Genomic DNA, 22,322 nt, shown 5'->3' on the forward strand with positions numbered 1-22,322 from the left:
CAGCGGCCAGATCCTGCACCCTCCACACGATGAATCTGAAATTCGACGGCCTAATGAACCCTCTTCAGCACTCCTGAGTAAACCTTTTCAGGGAGGCAGAGGAGTGTGATTACTCTGGAGTTGGACCATCATCCCAGTTTGTCAACCCAGATGAGTTAACTCCTACATCTGATTAAGATGCTGCCTTGATGCCTCCCCAGTGGAAGTCCCAGGAGGAAGGGTTAGGGTTAACCCTAACCCAGGACACATAGGAGAGACTATGTCTCTCGGCTGGCCTGAGAGCGTTTTGGCATCCCTCAGGACGAACTGGACAGAATGGCTGGGGAGAGGAAAGTCTGGGTTTCTCTACTCGAAACTGTGGATGCTAAAGCATCTAAAGATGTTCATGATTGAACAAATCCAACCAAAGCTTTTTATTTTGTCCACTACTGTTGTCGTGGGAACACATTGTTAGCTAAAAAACACAAAACAAAAAACACACATTTTTATGGTCTTAGCAATGGTGAAAATATATTTAAAATATAGGGCTCAACAGTAGGACATGTCCGGAAAAAAGAGGACGGCTGGTCACCCTACATTGTATTAGTTCTACTATATCAGGGGTGCACGCACACACACATACACACACCCCTCTGCTCAGCCAAATTGATTGTGTGACATTATTATGTCACGCACCAACATGATAATGACAAATTGACTCCTACAGTACTAAAACCACAGACCACATTTTCAACAATGAACATTGTGTGCATTGTCTCACACAGACAAACTCTCAGTTCAACAAATTCCACAAACAAAAACATAATAAGTTTTTGTTTGTTTGTTTGTTTGTTTATTTAAAGGAAAGGTCGACATGTAACATCAAAGTTTCATGGACTGGCCTGACTCAGTTCAAGAACTGTTTTACAGCAGGTTCCTATAACATTACATACATTTCAATACTATATATATATATATATATATAAAAAAAATTCCCCTCTCACCCTCCGCGGGTGGTCTCCCACTCCAAGCTCGGGTCCTCTACCAGAGGCCTGGGAGCTTGAGGGTTCTGCGCAGTATTTTGGCTGTTCCTAGCACTGCACTCTTCTGGACTGAGATGTCTGATGTTGTTCCTGGAATCTGCTGTAGCCACTCCTCCAGTTTGGGGGTCACTGCCCCAAGTGCCCCAATGACCACGGGCACCACCGAGGCCTTCACTTTCCAGGCCTTCTCAAGCTCTTCTTTGAGGCCCTGGTATTTCTCTAGCTTCTCAAGTTCTTTTTTCCTGATGTTGCCATCGCTTGGTATTGCTACATCCACTACAACGGCCTTCTTCTGTTGTTTATCCACCACCACAATGTCCGGTTGGTTCGCCATCACCTTCTTGTCAGTCTGGATCTGGAAGTCCCACAGGATCTTGGCTCGCCCATTCTCTGTCACCTTAGGGGGTGCTTCCCACTTTGAACTTGGGGCTTCCAGTCCATACTCTGCACAGATGTTCCTGTATACTATGCCAGCCACTTGGTTATGACGTTCCATGTATGCTTTCCCTGCTAGCATCTTACACCCTGCTGTTATGTGCTGGACTGTCTCAGGGGCCTCTTTGCACAGCCTGCACCTTGGGTCTTGTCTGGTGTGGTAGATCTTGACCTCTATTGCTCTGGTGTTCAGAGCCTGTTCCTGTGCAGCCATGATGAGTGCCTCTGTGCTGTCCTTCAGTCCAGCTTTTTCCAGCCATTGGTAGGATTTCTTGATGTCAGCCACTTCACTTATCTGTCGATGGTACATCCCATGTAGGGGTTTGTCCTCCCATGATGGTGTCTCTAGCCACTCCTCCTCTGTTTGCCATTGTCTGAGACATTCACTGAGCACGACATCCGTTCGGGCCTTTTCCTTGATGTACTCATGGATCTTGGCTGTTTCATCCCGAACAGTGGCTCTCACACTCAGTAGTCCTCGGCCTCCTTCTTTGCGGCTAGTGTACAGTCTCAGGGTGCTGGACTTAGGGTGGAACCCTCCGTGCATGGTTAGGAGCTTCCGTGTCTTGACATCTGTGGTCTGAGTCTCTTCCTTTGGCCATCTTATTATTCCTGCAGGGTATCTGATGACTGGCAGGGCGTAGCTGTTTATTGCCCGGATCTTGTTCTTGCCATTTAGCTGACTTCTGAGGACTTGCCTTACTCGTTGTAGGTATTTGGCTGTGGCTCCTCTCCTTGTGGCTTCATCGAGGTTGCCATTTGCTTGTTGGATACCAAGGTACTTGTAGCTGTCCTCAATGTCTGTTATTGTTCCTTCTGGGAGTGAGACCCCATCTGTATGGACTACCTTCCCTCTCTTTGTCACCATGCGACCGCACTTCTCTAGTCCGAATGACATTCCAATGTCTGTGCTGTAGATCCTGGTTGTGTGGATCAGTGAATCACTATATATATATATATATATATATATAGTATTGAAATGTATGTAATGTTATAGGAACCTATATATATTGGCGAACCAATCGGACATTGTGGTGGTGGACAAACAGCAGAAGAAGGCCGTTATAGTGGATGTAGCAATACCAAGCGATGGCAACATCAGGAAAAAAGAACTTGAGAAGCTAGAGAAATACCAGGGCCTCAAAGAAGAGCTTGAGAAGGCCTGGAAAGTGAAGGCCTCGGTGGTGCCCGTGGTCATTGGGGCACTTGGGGCAGTGACCCCCAAACTGGAGGAGTGGCTACAGCAGATTCCAGGAACAACATCAGACATCTCAGTCCAGAAGAGTGCAGTGCTAGGAACAGCCAAAATACTGCGCAGAACCCTCAAGCTCCCAGGCCTCTGGTAGAGGACCCGAGCTTGGAGTGGAAAAAAAAAAACACCCGCGGAGGGTGAGAGGGGGATTTTTATATATATATATATATATATATATATATATATATATATATATATATATATATATATATATATATATATATATGAAGGATCCCACAAAGGGTACAGTCCCATCCAACTATCGGCCAATAACCTGTCTCCCTACAACATGGAAGATCATGTCAGGCATCATAGCGGCTAAGATAAGTGTACACATGGCTCAATACATGAGCACAACACAGAAAGGCATAGGCAGCAATACCAGAGGAGCCAAACACCAGCTGCTGGTTGACGGAACAGTCGCCCGAGACTGCAAGACTCGACACACCAACCTGTGCACTGCCTGGATTGATTACAAGAAAGCCTACGACTCCATGCCACAGTCATGGATCACTGAATGCTTGGAACTGTACAACATCAACAGGAACCTGAGAGCCTTCATTGCAAACTCGATGGGACTGTGGAAAACAACCCTTGAGGCCAATTACAAGCCAATTGCACAAGTCTCCATCAAATGTGGCATATACCAAAGATATGCTCTGTCCCCACTGCTGTTCTGCATAGGTCTGAACCCCCTCAGCCAAATAATCAACAAGACTGGCTACGGATACCGACTCAAAAATGGGGCCACCATCAGTCACCTCCTATAGATGGATGACATAAAGTTGTATCCCAAGAGCGAGCGAGACATCGATTCACTGATCCACACAACCAGGATCTACAGCATAGACATTGGAATGTCATTCGGACTAGAGAAGTGCGGTCGCATGGTGACAAAGAGAGGGAAGGTTGTCCATACAGAAGGGGTCTCACTCCCAGAAGGAACAATAACAGACATTGAGGACAGCTACAAGTACCTTGGTATCCAACAAGCAAATGGCAACCTCGATGAAGCCACAAGGAGAGGAGCCACAGCCAAATACCTACAACGAGTAAGGCAAGTCCTCAGAAGTCAGCTAAATGGCAAGAACAAGATCCGGGCAATAAACAGCTACGCCCTGCCAGTCATCAGATACCCTGCAGGAATAATAAGCTGGCCAAAGGAAGAGACGCAGACCACAGATGTCAAGACACGGAAGCTCCTAACCATGCACGGAGGGTTCCACCCTAAGTCCAGCACCCTGAGACTGTACACTAGCCGTAAAGAAGGAGGCCGAGGACTACTGAGTGTGAGAGCCACTGTTCGGGATGAAACAGCCAAGATCCATGAGTACATCAAGGAAAAGGCCCGAACGGATGACGTGCTCAGTGAATGTCTCAGACAATGGCAAACAGAGGAAGAGTGGCTAGAGACACCATCATGGGAGGACAAACCCCTACATGGGATGTACCATCGGCAGATAAGTGAAGTGGCTGACATCAAGAAATCCTACCAATGGCTGGAAAAAGCTGGACTGAAGGACAGCACAGAGGCACTCATCATGGCTGCACAGGAACAGGCTCTGAACACCAGAGCAATAGAGGCCAAGATCTACCACACCAGACAAGACCCAAGGTGTAGGCTGTGCAAAGAGGCCCCTGAGACAGTCCAGCACATAACAGCAGGGTGTAAGATGCTAGCAGGGAAAGCATACATGGAACGTCATAACCAAGTGGCTGGCATAGTGTACAGGAACATCTGTGCAGAGTATGGACTGGAAGCCCCAAGTTCAAAGTGGGAAGCACCCCCTAAGGTGGCAGAGAACGGGCGAGCCAAGATCCTGTGGGACTTCCAGATCCAGACTGACAAGATGGTGATGGCGAACCAACCGGACATTGTGGTGGTGGACAAACAGCAGAAGAAGGCCGTTGTAGTGGATGTAGCAATACCAAGCGATGGCAACATCAGGAAAAAAGAACTTGAGAAGCTAGAGAAATACCAGGGCCTCAAAGAAGAGCTTGAGAAGGCCTGGAAAGTGAAGGCCTGGAAAGTGAAGGCCTCGGTGGTGCCCGTGGTCATTGGGGCACTTGGGGCAGTGACCCCCAAACTGGAAGAGTGGCTACAGCAGATTCCAGGAACAACATCAGACATCTCAGTCCAGAAGAGTGCAGTGCTAGGAACAGCCAAAATACTGCGCAGAACCCTCAAGCTCCCAGGCCTCTGGTAGAGGACCCAAGCTTGGAGTGGGAGACCACCCGCGGAGGGTGAGAGGGGAATTTTTAATTTTTATATATGTATATATATATCTTATTGTTAATGGGTGCAAGTTTGGTTTGTTATTAAAAAATATGTGTATAGCCGTTTAAATTGCATACTAGAGGTGGCGGATCTGATTTGAAGGGGTATCTCATTCCAGATTAAAATAGATGTGCGGATAAATGAGTTATGACCAAAATTGTTTTGGTATGCTGGGATTCGGATGAGGTCCTGTGTAACTGAGCGGGTGATGCGGGCCTGTCTTTCATTACGGCCTGGGATGAGTGAATTAACTATAGGTGGGAAAGAATTTCTATGTAGTTGATGGAAGAGTTTTATTGCCATGAGAATTGTGTAATTCTGAAAGGTTAGTGCATTGGAGCGTGCAAGTGACTTGCAGTGATGGGTCCAGATTGATAGTCTGCCATGTATTTTGTATGTTCTATTGTATAGTCTGGCTAAAGGATCCAGTTTCTTTTGTGGTGAGAGACCAAATGGGAAGACAGTATGATAGGTTAGACAGTATGATAGAATGTACATAAATATTTGAGACATTATGGGTGAGATATGGCCTGATCTTGTTATAGACATACATTTTCTGTTTGAACTTATTAGTGAGAGTGTTAACATGTTTTTTGTAGGTGAGGTGGGAGTCTAAGTGCACTCCAAGATATTTATATGTGTTTGTGACTAGGGTTGCAAAGGGGTGGAAAATTTCCGGTAAATTTCCGGAAAGTTTCCGGTAAATTTCCATGGGAAGTTAAGCTCGGGAATTTTGGAAATATTCCAAATTGGAAACTTTCCATGGGAATTATGGGAATTTATGGGAATTTATGGGAATTTATGGGAATTTATGGGAATTCATGGGAATTTAATGGGAATTTATGGGAATTGAGGGTAATTTAGTGGAAAGGTATCATATCTAAGCAAAAATAATTGTTTAGTTATAAGCAAAATAATACAATTAAAGCAGATACAATTAAAACAGATTTATTTATAAGTTGAACAATCAAACAGAACAAACACATGAACGTGGAGTTAAATTTTACTCAAAAATGAACACAAATGCATCCCCCTAATCCAAAAATCCAAACAAAGTCCCATTCAAAATGTTAAATAAATCTCTCCAAAAAAGTCCCAATCCACATGCACATAAAAAAAAGTCAGCTTCCCTAGAGCTTCTCAAGCTTCTCATTTTCTTGCTAAACCCTTTCAGGCAGTAGGCATTCGTGGGTCTCAACATCCTGCATGTCCACTTCCTCAACATCGGACTCTAACTCTTCCTCTTCAGAGTCACTGTCCAGCCTTGTGGAGGATGGCTCTTTGTCAGGCTCAAAGAGCCTCAGGTTAGCCCGAATAGCAACCAATTTTTCCACTCTCAGATTTGTGAGCCTGTTGCGCACCTTTGTGTGTGTGTTCCCAAACATGGACCAGTTTCGCTCTGAGGCAGCTGATGATGGTGGGATCTGGAGTATGATGGAGGCTATAGGTGCAAGAGCCTCCGATCCACAAAGTCCCTTCCACCAGGTGGCTGCAGATATATGCTGGCATGACTGCCAGATTGCATCCCCTTCCCAAAGGCCTTGCTTTGTTCTGTACTTTGCCAAACTGCCAAGTACTTTGCCTTTATCAAGGCCCAGGTGGTCTGACAAGGCTGTAATAACGGTGTAAGCACTGCTCATCTCTTCCCCAGAGAGTAAATCCCTGTCATATTTTGGGTCCAGCATGTATGCTGCTGCATGCAACGGCTTCATGCAGAACTCCCTGCGCTTTTCTAGCAACTTCACAACAGCAGTTTCCTCTGCTTTAAGCAGTAGGGAAGTGGGCAGGACTGTCTGGATGTCTTCTTTGAGGTCTGCAAAAAGACACTGGACATCTGATAAGATGGCACCATCACCCTCTATCTTGGCTATTGCTGCTGCAATTGGTTTGAGGATTCCCAGACTGCTGGACAATCTTTCCCAAAACACATCATCTAACATGACTTTCTTTATGTCACTTTCGATGCCTGCAGTCTGGGATATGGCCATCTCTTGCAGGGACTCCTTTCCATCCAAAAGACTGTCATACATGATGACAACGCCACCCCATCGTGTGATGCTGGGGAGCTTCAGCGTGGTATTTTTGTTTTTTTCCTTTTGCTTTGACAGATAAGTTGCTGAAGCTACTTGTTTGCCCTTCACATACTTGACAACTTGCTTCACTCGCTTGTATAGAGTGTCCATTGTCTTTAGTGCCATTATGTCTTTAAGGAGAAGATTGAGAGCATGGGCAGCACAGCCAATGGTTGTTATATGAGGGAAGGTCTCCTCCACGTGTTCCCAGGCAACCTTCATATTTGCCGCATTATCAGTCACAAGTGCAAAAACCTTCTCTGGTCCAAGATCATTGATGACCACTTTCAGCTGATCAGCAATGTAGATGCCTGTGTGTCTGTTGTCCTTTGTGTCTACACTCTTGAAGAATACAGGTTTAGGAGTGGTGACAATGTAGTTGATGATACCCTGTCCACGGATATTTGACCATCCATCTGAGATGACTGAAATACAGTTTGCTTTGTCAATAGTTTCCTTGACTTTTGTCTGCACCCTGCCAAACTCTTCATCCAGCAAATGAGTGGATAGCGCATGTCTGGTTGGGGGGGTGTATGCTGGCCGGAGAACATTCAAAAATCTCTTCCAGTACACATTGGCCGTTAGCATCAGGGGTGAGCCAGTTGCATAGACTGCACGAGCGATACACTCATCTGCACGTCTCTTGCTTTGTTCATCCATATGATAAAAGAATCCTCTGATGCCAGAGGGACCAGGAGCTGATGAGAGGGTATCTGACTCTGATGCGGCTGATGCAGCTTTATTTTCATCTGTAGTGGAACTCCCATCTGTTGCACGTGTTGAGCCTTGAGGAAATTTGTTGCACTTTGCAATATGCTGCTGCATTTTTGTGGCATTTTTTGTGTATGCCTTTTCACAATATTTGCAGATATACAAAGACTTTCCTTGCAAATTAGCTTGTGTGAAATGTCTCCACACATCGGATGGCGCACGTGGCATTTTTCTCTCTTTGATGTCCCTGAGCTGTTGAAGTTATATTAAAATTATTAAATTGTTTATAATTTAATATAAAAAAACAACTAAATGTTATTGTTCTTAATTCTTAACCCACAACTCTGAAAAAATACAACAATGTGTCTGTGAAGCTACACATCCCTGGGGATGTATCCTGGTGGAGATACAACTCATAAAATCCAAAATATACAAGATGTTTTTAAAACTATTAGTTATTGTTATTTACTTAGGTGCAAATGATATCTAGCAACATCAAAGTTCCACTCCTGTCTGTTAAAGTGATATTTACTGTATAAATTGTGGTTTATTTGGTTTTGACCAGTTTTATTTTTTCCACCATAAGGCTAAATATAGCACTTACATATAAAAATATCTCTAAATATATTACCATATAATGTCATCAAAACTTACTTCACTTCATGCAGTCCACAGGCTCAAAAGTCTGGCTTCAATTTGTGTGCTCTGGACTCAAAAGTGTGGTCCAGAATTGTATAAATCATCTGTGCATGTGATAGAGGAATGAACAGCACATGTAGGGGGCGTGGTCTCAGTGGCCCTGCAGCTATGTGAGCATGTGATAGCAAAGATATTCAACTGTGCTGCATGATATCTGGTTGTTTTAGTCAGGATTATGCTAAAATATTATTTTACACAACTATATTTAAGTTCCCTAATAAGAACATACCTTCAGTTTAGTAAATTCCCGGTTTATTCCCGTTTATTCCCGTTTATTCCCGTTTATTCCCGTTAATTCCCGTTAATTCCCGTTAATTCCCATGGAAAGTTTCCAAGTTTGAAAATTCCCGGAATTTTGCAACCCTATTTGTGACTACTAGAGTTTGATCGGATAGAGTAATGGGGACAGTTATGGAGATGTTTTTCCTAGGGGAGTGGAAATACATTATTTCAGTTTTTTTTATATTGATCGTCAGATGGTTTACTTTTAGCCAGTCATGTAGGAGCTGGAGATCAGAAGTAAGTTTGGAGTTTATGGTTTCGATGTTCGAATCTGAGGTGAAAATAACTGTGTCGTCAGCATATAATATGATTTGAGTTTGTTTGCATATGTTAGGCATGTCATTGATGTACATAATGAATAATAATGGGCCCAGTATGCTGCCCTGGGGGACACCCGTGGGAGATGGTAACGGAGTAGATGTGGCCTGACCAATATTAACAACCTCGATTCTATCCGAGAGGTATGATGAGAGTATAGTTAGCGCTGAGGGGGAAAGATGAAAGGAAGCTAGTTTGTTATGGAGTATTTGGTGATTAACTGTGTCAAAGGCTTAATGGAAATCGACAAAGACTGCTCCTGTGATGTGGCCTTTATTAAGAGAAGTGCGTATATATTCTGTGAGTAGTAGCTGTGCAGATAGTGTAGAACGAGCTGATCGGAAGCCAAATTGTGAGTTGTTGAGAAGGTTGTTTGTTTCAAGATGTTCTATAAGTTGTTTTGACAGGGTTTTTTCTAAAAGTTTTGATATAGGTGGGAGGATTGATATGGGACGGTAGTTGGATAAGGTTGTCCGGTCGTCTGATTTAAATATGGGGGTAATTTTTGCAGGAAAAATAGTGTACAGGAACATCTGTGCAGAGTATGGACTGGAAGCCCCAAATTCAAAGTGGGAAGCACCCCCTAAGGTGGCAGAGAACGGGCGAGCCAAGATCCTGTGGGACTTCCAGATCCAGACTGACAAGATGGTGATGGCGAACCAACCGGACATTGTGGTGGTGGACAAACAGCAGAAGAAGGCCGTTGTAGTGGATGTAGCAATACCAAGCGATGGCAACATCAGGAAAAAAGAACTTGAGAAGCTAGAGAAGTAATTTTTACTTTTTTCCACGCAGTCGGAAATATGGAATGTCTTATGCAGAGATTGATTAAATGGAGGATTAGGGGTAGGAAGCTACTGGCATGGGTTTTGTAGAAGTCTGTGTTTAGTTCATATATGTCTTTGGCCTTTGAGTTATTGAGTGAGCTGAGAATACTGGATAACTCTGAGAGCGTAATCTCAGAAAAGGTTAGCTTGTCTGATGAGGGAGTTATAGGTGTGGGTGGAAACGGAGGATCAAAGTGTTCTGTTAGTTCTTTAATAGAGGTGATGAAGGTGTGGGTGGAAACGGAGGATCAAAGTGTTCTGTTAGTTCTTTAATAGAGGTGATGAAGTAATTATTAAATGCATTTGCAATCTGTTCCTGATCAGTAGTGAGTGTATTTTGTAAAGATATTTGTATGTTGTTGTTTGTATTTTCATAAATTTGCCCAGTGATGGATTTTAGTGTCTGCCAGAGGATTTTGGGGTTCGTGGCGGCCTGAGTGATTTGCTTCTGGAAGTAAGTGGTTTTAGCCTTACATATCTCTAAGGTGCATTTATTTCTAAGATGTGTGAGAGCTGTTTTATTTTCAATAGTTTTTATTGACCTATACAATTTCTGTGCAGTGGTTTTCTGTGCGATTAGATTGAGAATATCTGAGTCTATCCATGGTAATTTATTCTGTCGTAGACTGAGTTTTCTGGTAGTAGTGTATTTTTTCCGTATGGCTTCTATAAGATTCTGGAAATCTGCTAAGATTTGTTCTGGGTCGGTGAGTGCTAGTTGATTGCTCCAATCAATATTCTTTATTTCGGTTTCATACTGTGGTATCTTAGATCTTGGTATATTTGAAATAGTGCACTGTTGATGATTTTTCCGAGGTTTCCTATATGAGACAATGGTCTGATACAGCTACGTAGATGACTCCTGATATGCTATATTTTGCGGGTTGATTAGTGAAGATGAGATCAAGAATAGAGCTGCGAGTGTGACATATTTTAGTTGATTTTTTCATCAGTTGGTGGAGTCCTAATTTTTCTGCCATGCTTTTTAGAGGTTTGGATGATTTGTCTTTGTAGTCTAAGTTCAAGTCGACGATTATGATATATTCCTTTGTTTTTATATTTTTTATAATATTGGATAGATTTTTAATATAATCTGTGGGGTTTGTGTTTGGCGGCCTGTAACTGGCAATAACTGTGATTCCATGTTGGTTGGTAAAGCTGACCAGTTGCATTGTTTCAGTTTCTGTTGTGATTGGGGTTACTGTGTGTGCGTATAATTTGTATACTAGTAATAGAATACCACCACCAGGTTTATTTGGCCGGTCTTTTCTGTGTAGTTGATAATTGTCTATGGAGATAAACGAGTCTGGTGTGATAGGAGAAAGCCACGATTCTGTAATGAGGAGAAGATGTGGTTTGCCTTGTTCAGTGAGTATTTTTATTTCATCAAGCTTTGATGTGATGCTTCTTGCATTGAGATGGCATATTTTAAAACCTTTAATATTGCTTAATTGGGATATGGTTTGAATTTGTTTTATGTGATACTTATTTTTCCGTTTTGTCATTTGTACGTTATTATGGGTGCTAGATTGTAAGTTTTTTCACTTACTATGTGTGGCGGGACAGACCATTCGTTTTAGTTTGTCGTTTTCAGGAGATAAGATTTCAATAACGTCACTGAGGCATTTTGTAACGAACTCCACTTCATTGTATGGCTTTTTAGCCCGTGCAATGTTCCAAGCCAGTTGAAACAATGTCAGTGTGACAGTCTCTGAGTGCTTCGTAATTTTTTTGAAAAACTGTACCTACTTTTCTGCCTGACTTTTCAAAATGTCCAAATGTGCTTGCAAATTTCAGTCCCTTTTGCAAAGTCCTTATCGATATTGGCATGAAGTGACCTGAAATGGTGCTGACCATTTGAAGCTTTTAAATGCGCTAATGACGTCCGACATATCAGGCAGAATGGCTTTAACTCTGTTAAAAACGTCCTGTGTTCATCGTCATATATTCGTTTAGCTGTGCATTTTTTCCTTGGCATTTTGGCCTGGTTGACCACCCCTGGTCTTGTCAGCTTTTCTGGGCCTAATGGGCCCCCGTAGTCACAGTCGTTATTTATTAAAAAGCCAGCAAAAACAATTGCTCTGCCCTGTGTTCATCATCATATATTCCTTTAGCTGTGCATTTTTTCCTTGCCATTTTGAGAGCGAAATTGACACTCTTCAAATGGGTTTGTCCCTCCTACTTTGCGGGATTTCACTTCACGCGCAAAATACCACATTGAACTCAAGCGAAGCAAATACGCACGAAAAATAAACACAAATGTTGATATGAACGTAAAAGAGCCGCATGCAACCCGGCCGGCAAAGAGCCGCGGGTTGGCCACCCCTGTACTATATCTTTATTCATCTTCTCTCAGCTAGAAAAGAAGTACATTGTTATTTAGTCCTTATTATTTAGTATGTGCAAATGGAGGGGTGGCAAAGAGGAAATCTGCCCACACTTTCCCACACAAACACAACGTAGACACTCATCCATGTTACAGTTGGCTCAACACTCACTGTCATGTACTTTATTTACAATAAAATGCATATTTTTTCTTCTTTAGAACAGGCCTAAGTTAAAACACAAACATTTTGCAAAGCGCTGTTGCCGTGGTTCCCAAGTAAATAGCACTTACTTTGATTGTCTAAACGTGCACCAAAACTTTTAAAACTTTGCGCACACACAAGGGGTTGGCTTAATCATCAATGTTCTATTAGTTATTGTGTGATATCTTTTTTATGGTTCAATGAAGCACCCTACAAAAGTTTAAAAAAGCAGCCCCGGATGTAAATTCCTCCTAGCTCTTTGAAAAATATCAATACATTTACTAGCTCATTGACAAATGTATGTCCGTTTCTTTAAATGACAACAAGTAATGTTGCACCTCTGTCACTCAATTCGTGTCCGCTTCCGCAGGGGAACTATATATTGGCACAACAACTGTTGAGATGCCTCAACAAATGTTGTGTTCCCATTAGATTTCATTGGGCATTTGCAAAGGCTGTGCACGGAAAGTGTCTTGTCAAGTTGATATCCTTTCTTGCAAAATCCCAATTGTTCCCACAGAAGACACTGCATTCCGCTGTCTCGTCTACTCTTTCGCATCGCTGTTATTATCTCGATTGCGTGCTTGATCTATATTTGCGGCGCCAGCGATGTATACAAGCGGAAAATGAATTAAAATTGATTGAAAATAACATTCAAACTTGAATATAAAAAGCATTTGAGAGATTTTGAATCTAAGATGACGTCATTAACTCTATCAATTGAATTGCTCAATAATTTAGTACAATTATGTTTTGTAGATGTGTGGCCAGCTCCAATGTAAACAACTCCAGCTCCCATGGTTGTAACTCTAATGCAAGGCAGACACATTGATTCATTGGGGAATGGGAATCTTGGTTGCAAATCTGAACTCTAATTTGACTACATACAAGTCACACCTGCAACTATTACAAAAAGTGCTACTAAAAATACTGCACTATTAATTAACAATCAATTACATGAAATATGTCTTCTGTTTGTATTCAGAAAATGGATGAGGAAGACGACACACACTCGAACTGTGAGTACACACATACAGTAATTCTATGATATTGTAAACTAGGGCTGGGCAATATTTTGTCAGAGGTGGTCATCGTCCTCCATTGTGTCCTTGACCCATGTGGGCCCAGCCTGCCCCTCGTTGGTGAGAGCCAATTGGCATTTAGACCATAACTTCTACGTCACAAGCAGGCACAACGCAAGCAGACACAGCCAAATAACAACAACAAAAGAAACGCACGCGTAGCGTGGTGATCGGTGGTACAAAAACAATACGAGATGCATCACTGCAGTCTGTGAGACCAAAAGGTATACACTTCTGTTTTATTTTACTTGTTGTTTATTTGGCTGCATGTTAAGTGTGCAGCATCTGGCTGTGATGAAGTACTGGTAAGTCCGTTCTCTATGGCATTCGGCTGACTCGAACCGACTGGGCGAGGCTGTAATGGGGACTGAAAAGACAGGGACAATGCCCACCTCTAGTTCCATCCATCATTTTCTATACCGCTTGTCCCCACTGGGGTCGTAGATGTGCTGGAGCCTATCCCAGCAGTCATCGGGCAGTATGCGGGGGACACCCTGAACCGGTTGCCATCCAATTCCAGGGCACAAAGAGACGAACAACGATCCGCACTCACACTCACACCTGGGGGCAATTTGGAGTGCTCAATCGGCATACCAAGCATGTTTTTGGGATGTGGAAAGAAACCGGGAATGCCCGGAGAAAACCCACGCGGGCACGGGGAGAACATGCAAACGCCACAGAGGAGGTGGAATCGAACCCACACCCTCGTAACTGCGAGGCGGACGTGCTGACCAAGCCACCCCCACCTCTAGAAATCGTATCAAATTTCAAGATATGAACATTAAAGATATTAACATAGAAATTAGGCCAATATCAGTCATGTGACATTGCCACACTTGAGTTGCATGTTTAGCTCAGTTCAGCTAACCACATTGCTCCATTCAAATTTGACATGGAAAAAAAATTAAAAAATAAGCCAGCCAATGATGGTCATCTTGTGGAGGATGCAGGGTTGGAGAGCAGAGCCATGTAGAGCCGCAGCATACAGTAGAACCCTGGATCTTGACGCTAATTTCTACTAAAAGAAACATTGACAAGCAAAGCCGTAGCGTTCCGTGACATGTCGGACATTTAAAAGAAAATTATGAGCTGAAAATAAATTAATCATGACAAAATAACACTACTTAAACACAAATCATACTTACCATGGTAAAAGAGCCAAAGTCTTGGAAATAATGTCCCAATACGAATCAATGTGAACAAAAGAATAGCTATTGTTTCCAAATAGTGTGATGCAGAAAAATGATTCTTTCACCAAGGCCCCTACTATTCGCTTCTATTACAATACCTACCGTGTCATTGTCCAGTATGGAGGTTGAGCTGAGTTGCATCTCACGAATATGTTCATTACTTAAAAGGCCCCGCATGAAAGATTGCGCTGAAAAAGATCCGCTGTCCAGCTTCCTTAAAATAACATACTTTAGCTCTCTTTTTGAATGGTTGTTATCGCGTGAACTTAACTCTTCAACTTGAACCCCTGTGATCTTGTGGGCTCGCCGGTGCAGCTTTCCAGCTATGTACAATAGCTGTTTTTACCTGGTTGTTATTACGTGAGCTCAACTCTCAGCGTGAACCCCCGTGATCTTGCATTCTTGCGGGGGCAGCTTTCTGGAAGTGTGCCACGCACGACTGCACCCGTGTGAGTCAACGGTTTAAAACCCGCTAAACAACAATGCCAAATAATCTTAGTTTCTGAAGCTTTATCCGACAATCGAGACAAAGATTTCCGGAAATTCTGCGGCAAAAAACGAACATGTCAACTACCGAGGCGGTCAACTTCAGGGGTTCAACTGTACTTAATATTTGCGGAAAATTGTAAAATATACACGGTATACATGTATTGAGCTTCAGAACATTATGCTGTGGCAAAAAGAAGAAGCACACCCGGTTGACTGAGAAAACACGTCTTTCTTCCAAAACTGCCAACAAGTGAATAATGGCGAGGACAATATTGTGCCAAAAAAATTAAACACTGCCCCTAAAGTCCACCACAACATGAACATATTTTTGATTTCCCCATTGCCCATGGATGAAACAGCAGCGCTTGTTGGGAAAATATACAAGCTACTCGTCCTCGCCTGTCTATTCACATGAATGGCCAAGACCATCAACTTTCTGTGGCTTTTATCAAGTTGCGTCTTTCTTGACTCTCGGTATGTTTTTGTTGATAATAAAAAGTCATACAATGCAACATGTTGTATGGGAACCTAGGGGTAAACTTTTTATTTTCAAATTGGATAAATCATTACATATAATGCAGTTAAGCGTGCACAAACATGCACAACACACACGCACGCAGACACACACTTCTTCCTATTATTATCAAGATATCTAGCAAAAATATAGAGATAGGACGTTTTGGCCATATCGCACAGCCCAAATGAACCCGCACATACACACACACACACGCGCACACACACACACACACACACACACACACACACACACACACACACACACACACCTCTTCCTATTATTATCAAGATATCTAGCAAAAATATAGAGATAGGAAGTTTTGGGCATAGCGCAAAGCCCTAATGAACACACACACACATGCACACACACACACACACACACACAAACGCACTTTCTTGTGGATTTAATTAAAACATATATTGCTTCCGCAGGCCCACCATTCATCAACGGCAACACCTCCTGCAATGCAACCTATGACGAAGTGAGCCCATTGTCATCCTATTGTTTGTTGGCGGACTGTTGTAATGGCCACGATCATGGGCGGTTCTCCAGCCCTGCCTCCGGTGTGTCAGGGCTCTCCAGTTCCGTGATCTCAGCCACATCTGAATCAACGCTTTCCACAAAATCAGGATATTCTGGTAGACAAGATAGTGAGAATACCCTCCCAATTGGAGAAATGATTGACCTTTCGCCGAGGCCCCTACCGTTCACTTCTCTCAAATATACTGTAGTCATTGCGGTTATATGACCGGCAGGGTGATTGAAGCGTTCAAAGCGGAACTTTTGCTCCTTTGTACATTCCTCCCGCATGGACTGAAGTGAAATTTGGGCATTGCATCGACAGCCAATTGGCATCCAAAACGTATCTCACGCATGCACATGAACAAGCACATACTGCAACCAAATATAGTTAAAAAACACAAACACCTGAACACAACGTGTGTTGTGAAATAGCAATGAGCGAATACAATATTGTTGTGTGCTGTGGAAGAGACTTTCAAGAAAAATCGTGGATTGAGGATTTTCTGGCAGATTTCGTGATTTTGATTCGATTTGTGATTTTATTTAAATGAAGCTTTTCACATGTGCAGTAACACAAACATGACGGGAAATGACATCATAACATGAAAAACATTCAAATCTAGAACCAGACTGCTTCAAACAGAAACCGTTGCTGAATGAAAGTTTAGCGACATGGCCTAAACTTCAGACCATAGTATTAATTGAATCTTTTGTCCCTATTAGCAATGGTTAATGTATAAGTGTAGAAGTCATAATGAAAGTTGCTGATTGTGTTATTTAAATGGGAATAGGTTAATATGGAGTCAGAAAGTTCATTCTTCAATCCGCTTCTTTTTACATTTTTCATTTTCATGTGTGGGTTTTGAAATCTAATGTTATGTAATGCAATCTATTTAACAAATAGCAAGAACAGCATAGTCCTTGGGCAAAGCTGATGTCACAGTTGATGCAGTATTTGGACCCAGAAGCAGACAGGATACGAGAGGCAAGGTATAACTCTAGTATATACAAAATTTCAAAGTAACAGTAGCGAGCAAGGCTGGATGCAGAAGACATGGAAGGATAAACATTCTGAGTAACTCAAGCTTATTTAGTAAAAAAAGGGTGCGCCCAACCTTGTGTGACCAAATAAAGGACCCACGCTATGTAACCAAATAAAATAAGTATAGCAACGTGAAGGACCAACTGTCACAACAGCTAAATTTAATGCAAATAATGTTGAGACTTATTAATGTGTAGCTCTCAAAACCCAGTACTCTGCGGTGCAAAATTGTGTAAATAAAAGCAGAACAAATAGATGATATTATTAAAAAATTTTTACATCAACCTCTTAGTCGTGGCCGCTACCTTAGGGCCTAGCATTAGAAGAATGCTTTTATTGTCATTGTACAACTGGTACGTCAACATTCTGGACTCTGCTGTACATCTGGAGCGGCTAGCGTGCTATCGGGCGGACCGGGCCATTGTACAAGGGGGAAAATCGCGATGAGGTGGAATATGCGTCTACATCCGTGACGAATGGTGCCGGGACTCTGTAGTGGTATGCAAGCACTGCTTGCCACTGGCGGAGTTTGTGATAATTAAGTGCCGTCCTTTTTACCTGCCAAGGGAATTTACCGCGATTCTGCTAGTCGCGGTTTACATCCCGCCTTCCAACATCGAAGGCGACAGGATCGCGGCTCTTAGTGAACTGTGCCAGGCTCTCAGTGAACAACAGACAGCGCACCCTGACGGTTTCACCATCTTCGCTGGGGATTTTAATCATGCTAACCTGAAGTCTGTTTTTCCGAGGCTTCACCAGCATGTTAATTTTCCTACGCGTGGCGACAGCTTCCTGGACCTGGTCTACTCTTCACATAAAGGAGCTTTCAAAGCCGCCCCCCTCCCCCATCATGGACTTTCTGACCATATCTCTGTTATGCTTTTGCCCGCATACAGACAAGTGGTAAAAGTGTGGCCTGAAGGTGCCTCTGATGCGCTTCGAGACTGCTTTGGCTCTTCTGACTGGGAAATGTTTAAGCAGGCGGCCACTTGCAACGATCGGACGGACATAGGAGTATGCTGACTCTGTTTCCTCTTACATCGCGGAATGCATTGATGATGTGACCCACTCGAAATTCATCGTCACTCGGGCTTACTGGAAGCCATGGCTGACAGGGGCTGTCCTCAGGCTGCTAAGGGCCAGGGACAAAGCCTTCAGAGTTTGAGGACAGCGAGGGCCGACCTGTCCCGGAACATCAAGGAGGCGAAAAGGGCGTTCTCTTGCAAGATCACGGCCCACTTCAAGGATAGCAAGGACGCACGGAGCCTTTGGCAGGGCATTCAGACCATCACGGACTACAAGCCCGCGCCGCAGTGCTGTGAGGGCGACATCCGTCTGCTCAACGATCTCAACCGCTTCTTTGCTCGCTTCGACGCTCAAAACAGCACTTGCCCGCTGAAGACCCCTCCCCCTCCACAAGAGCAGCCCCTGTGCCTCTCTGCCGATAGCGTGAGGAGGGCGCTTGTCGCTATCAACACCCGTAAGGCGGCGGGCCCTGACAACATCCCGGGTCAAACGCTGAAGGACTGCGCTGGGGAGCTGACGGGTGTCTTCACGGACATCTTTAACATTTCCCTGCAGCAGGCCATCGTCCCTTCGTGTTTCAAGGCTGCCACCATCGTACCTGTGCCGAAGAAACCTGCTCCGTCTTGCTTCAATGACTACCGTCCCGTGGCACTGACGCCCATCTTCATGAAGTGCTTTGAGTGGCTTGTCATGGAGCACATCAGATCCATTCTACCCCCTACCATAGACCCCTTCCAGTTTGCGTACCAAGCCAAACGGTCCTCTGAGGATGCCATCTGCTCTGCCCTCCACTCGACCCTCACCCACCTGGAGAGAAGGGACTCGTATGTGAGATTGCTGTTTGTGGACTTCAGTTCTGCCTTCAACACCATTGTGCCACAACGACTCACAACTTCCCCTGCTCTTCACCCTACTGATGCATGACTGCACTGCAACCTACAGCGACAACCGCATGGTGAAGTTTGCTGACGACACGACTCTGGTGGGTCTCATCACCAAGGGCGACGAGACTCAGTACAGGTTGGAGGTTGACCTTCTGACCGCGTGGTGCAGGGACAACAACCTCCTGCTGAACGTCAACAAGACCAAGGAGATTGTTGTTTACTTCCGGAAGGGTCACACCCAACACCTGCCGCTGACCATCGACGGTGCTGTGGTGGAGAGAGTGAGCAGCACCAGATTCCTAGGGGTGCACATCAGTGAGGATCTCTCCTGGTCCATCAACATCGCATCACTGGCGAAGAAGGCCCAGCGCCGCCTGTACTTCCTGCGGAAACTCAGGCGAGCAAGTGCTCCTCCGGCCATCATGACTACATTTCATCGTGGCACTATTGAGAGCGTCCTCTCCAGTTGTATTGCTGTTTGGGGTGGTAGCTGGACTGACTACAACATGAAGGCCCTGCAGCGCATAGTGAACACGGCTGGTAAGATTATTGGTGCTTCGCTCCCCTCCTTGAAGGACATTTACACCTCCCATCTCACCCGCAAGGCGACCACGATTGTGAGTGATGTGAGTCACCCCGCTCACTCTTTGTTCGTTTTTCTGCCCTCTGGGAAGAGGTACAGGAGCCTGCGCTCCCGCATCACCAGACTCACCAACAGCTTCATACTCCAGGCTGTTAGGATCCTGAACTCTCTCCCCCCTTCTGCGTAGCGTCCTGTACTTTTGCACTATGTTCTGACTGTCTGCACACTTGCTCCCTTTTGCTATTCTTATTTATTGTGTTATTTGTTTATTTATTATTTATTCATCACTCTTATCATTCATTGTTTGTGCCTTCTTGTTTTTATTTTGTGTTGTTTACTTGTATATATATCGTGTACTATGTCTTGTCACCGTGGGATAGTGGAAACATAATTTCGATTTCTTTGTGTTTCTTGGCATGTGAAGAGTTTGACAACAAAGCAGACTTTGACTTTTGACACAACAAAATTAAGATATTCCACCATTGTGAGAATGCTGCCATGCAAGGCCCTGCATTTTCTGATTAGATTTTGTGTTTAGTAAACAAGCAGTTTTTAAAAAGATTGTAAACATAATAATAATAATAATAACAATTAATTATTATTAATTACATTGTTGTTGTTATTTAACTTTATTACAAACAGCAACACTATGTAGAACACACATATAATAAGACAAGATAATCGTGCTGCTGGATGCTTCTTTTGTGTCAGAGCAGGGAAATATACATAATATTGTTATCTGACATTGAAAAGACAACTTGTGTTTTGAACTTTGGTACCCAGTACTTTTTCACGAAGCAGAATTAAAAGTAATACATAGTTAAAAGTAATTACAATTAAAGCAGGCCTGTGGACTCGGGGACTCGGACTCGGTCGGACCCGGTCATTTCGGTGCTGATTTTGACCGAGTCCACCGAGTCCGAGAATAAAAAAAATACGTTCAATTTTATTTTCATCATGCTGCTGAGAATGCGCGTAGGAATACTATCCACAGCCCTGCTTGCTTGTTATGAAGACAAATTTAGTTGTTGCGTGCGCGCCCGCGCCTGCCTGCCTGCCTGCCTGCGTGCACGTACAAGACCCACAATGCCCCGCGCGCAGCCAAGATGGAAGAACCCGGGAGCAGCGAGAGAACAATGTTTTGCCTCTAGATTTGGGGGGGAAAGTTACTATCAATGCGGCCACGTTGAGTTGCACTTAGGCTAATGTTTACATTATGTACCAATGTCAAGGACGATTATGTCACCCAGCTTATATCATTGATGTGTTTCGATAGTTGTGGGGTCGTCACTAATTATTTGTGTTTAGATAAATGTCTGAGCTGTAATGGTGTAATTAATGATTAAAACTTGAACGTATCTGTTTATTGTATTCGTTTATATGTTTAATAAAGACAAAGCCATCACAAAACTGTTGTAATTATTTAGATTTTGATCTAAATTAGCCTTGAATAAAGACTCAGCAGTCACACGAATTAACAGAAAAAAATGGACAGCCGGACTCGGACTCTTGGTCAAGAGGCCGGACTCGGTGCAAAAATCCGACCGAGTCCACAGCCCTGAATTAAAGTATTTATTAACTAAAATACAGAAACAGCGAACCTTGTGACCTAAATACTGTTTCAAATAGAAAAATCCTCACAGGAACCTGAAAAAATTATTATTATTATTAGCCCCCCGACCGGCCGGCCGTCCGTCCGTCCACCATCCATCCATCCATCCAGGAAACATCCTAATGAGATGCCCGAGCTACCTTATCTGGCTCCTCTCAACATGGATGAGCAGCTGCCCGACCCCGAGTCCTTTCCGGATGCCCAAGCTTCTTACCCTATCTCTAAGGGATAGCCTGAACACTGGGGAGGAAACTCATCTGGGCCGCTTGTATCCAGGATCATGTATCTTTCGCTAATGACCCATAGCTCGTGACCATAGATGAGGCAGGAACTTAGATTGATCGGTAAATCCCTTTTTACCACAATGGACCAGTACGGAGTCCGCATCACAGCAGCAGACGCTGCGCTGATCCGACTGTCGATCTCACGGTCCATCCTGCCGTTGCTCGTGAACAAGTCCCCAAGATTCTTGAACACCTCTAATTGGGGCAGGATCTCATCCCCATGCCACCCTTTTCCAACAGAGGTTCATGGTCTCAATTTGGAAGTGCTGATTTTTATCCCGACCGTTTCACACTCTGCTGCGATCCGCTCCAGAGAGAGTTGGAGATCACGGCTTGAAGAAGCCAACAGTACCAGATCATCTGCAAACCGCAGAGATGCAATCCTGAGGTCGCCAATCCAGACCCTCGATGTTTTTGCTACGCCTACAATTTCTGTCTGCAAAAGTTATGAACGGAATCGTGACAAAGGGCAGCCTTGGCAGCATCCAACCCTCACTGGAAACGAATTACTTACTGCTGGAAATGCGGCCCAAACTCATTACATTATCTTGTCGTACTTACTGGTTTCCTTTTATGATGCCATTGTCAGTGGCAGCCTTTTCTTGGAGCTCTTTTTTTTAAAGATAAGACTCCCAACCACCTCTCCACTTAAAATCAAGTCTATAGA

The 22,322-nt window shown here is 43.8% G+C and overlaps 1 protein-coding gene across 13 annotated transcripts in view; it reads left to right on the plus strand.

The window, feature by feature from the left end:
* Nucleotides 1-22,322, plus strand: part of LOC133168013 (SRSF protein kinase 3-like) — a 101,326-nt gene that overhangs the window by 64,256 nt on the left and 14,748 nt on the right. For 7 of the 13 annotated variants that reach the window (XM_061299249.1, XM_061299292.1, XM_061299301.1 and 4 more), the window contains 2 exons: nucleotides 13,410-13,443; nucleotides 16,134-16,352. The exons of 1 other annotated variant lie outside the window; for it this stretch is intronic. In XM_061299249.1, coding sequence (XP_061155233.1) covers nucleotides 13,410-13,443; nucleotides 16,134-16,352 — 253 coding nt within the window. Of the gene's footprint in view, nucleotides 1-13,409; nucleotides 13,444-16,133; nucleotides 16,353-22,322 lie in introns of those variants that run through there. 5 more of the 13 variants (XM_061299272.1, XM_061299239.1, XR_009718144.1 and 2 more) reach the window with 4 other exon arrangements.

The sequence above is a fragment of the Syngnathus typhle genome, linkage group LG2 (genome assembly GCF_033458585.1).
Source record: "Syngnathus typhle isolate RoL2023-S1 ecotype Sweden linkage group LG2, RoL_Styp_1.0, whole genome shotgun sequence".
In the NCBI taxonomy this organism is placed as follows: Eukaryota; Metazoa; Chordata; class Actinopteri; order Syngnathiformes; family Syngnathidae; genus Syngnathus; species Syngnathus typhle.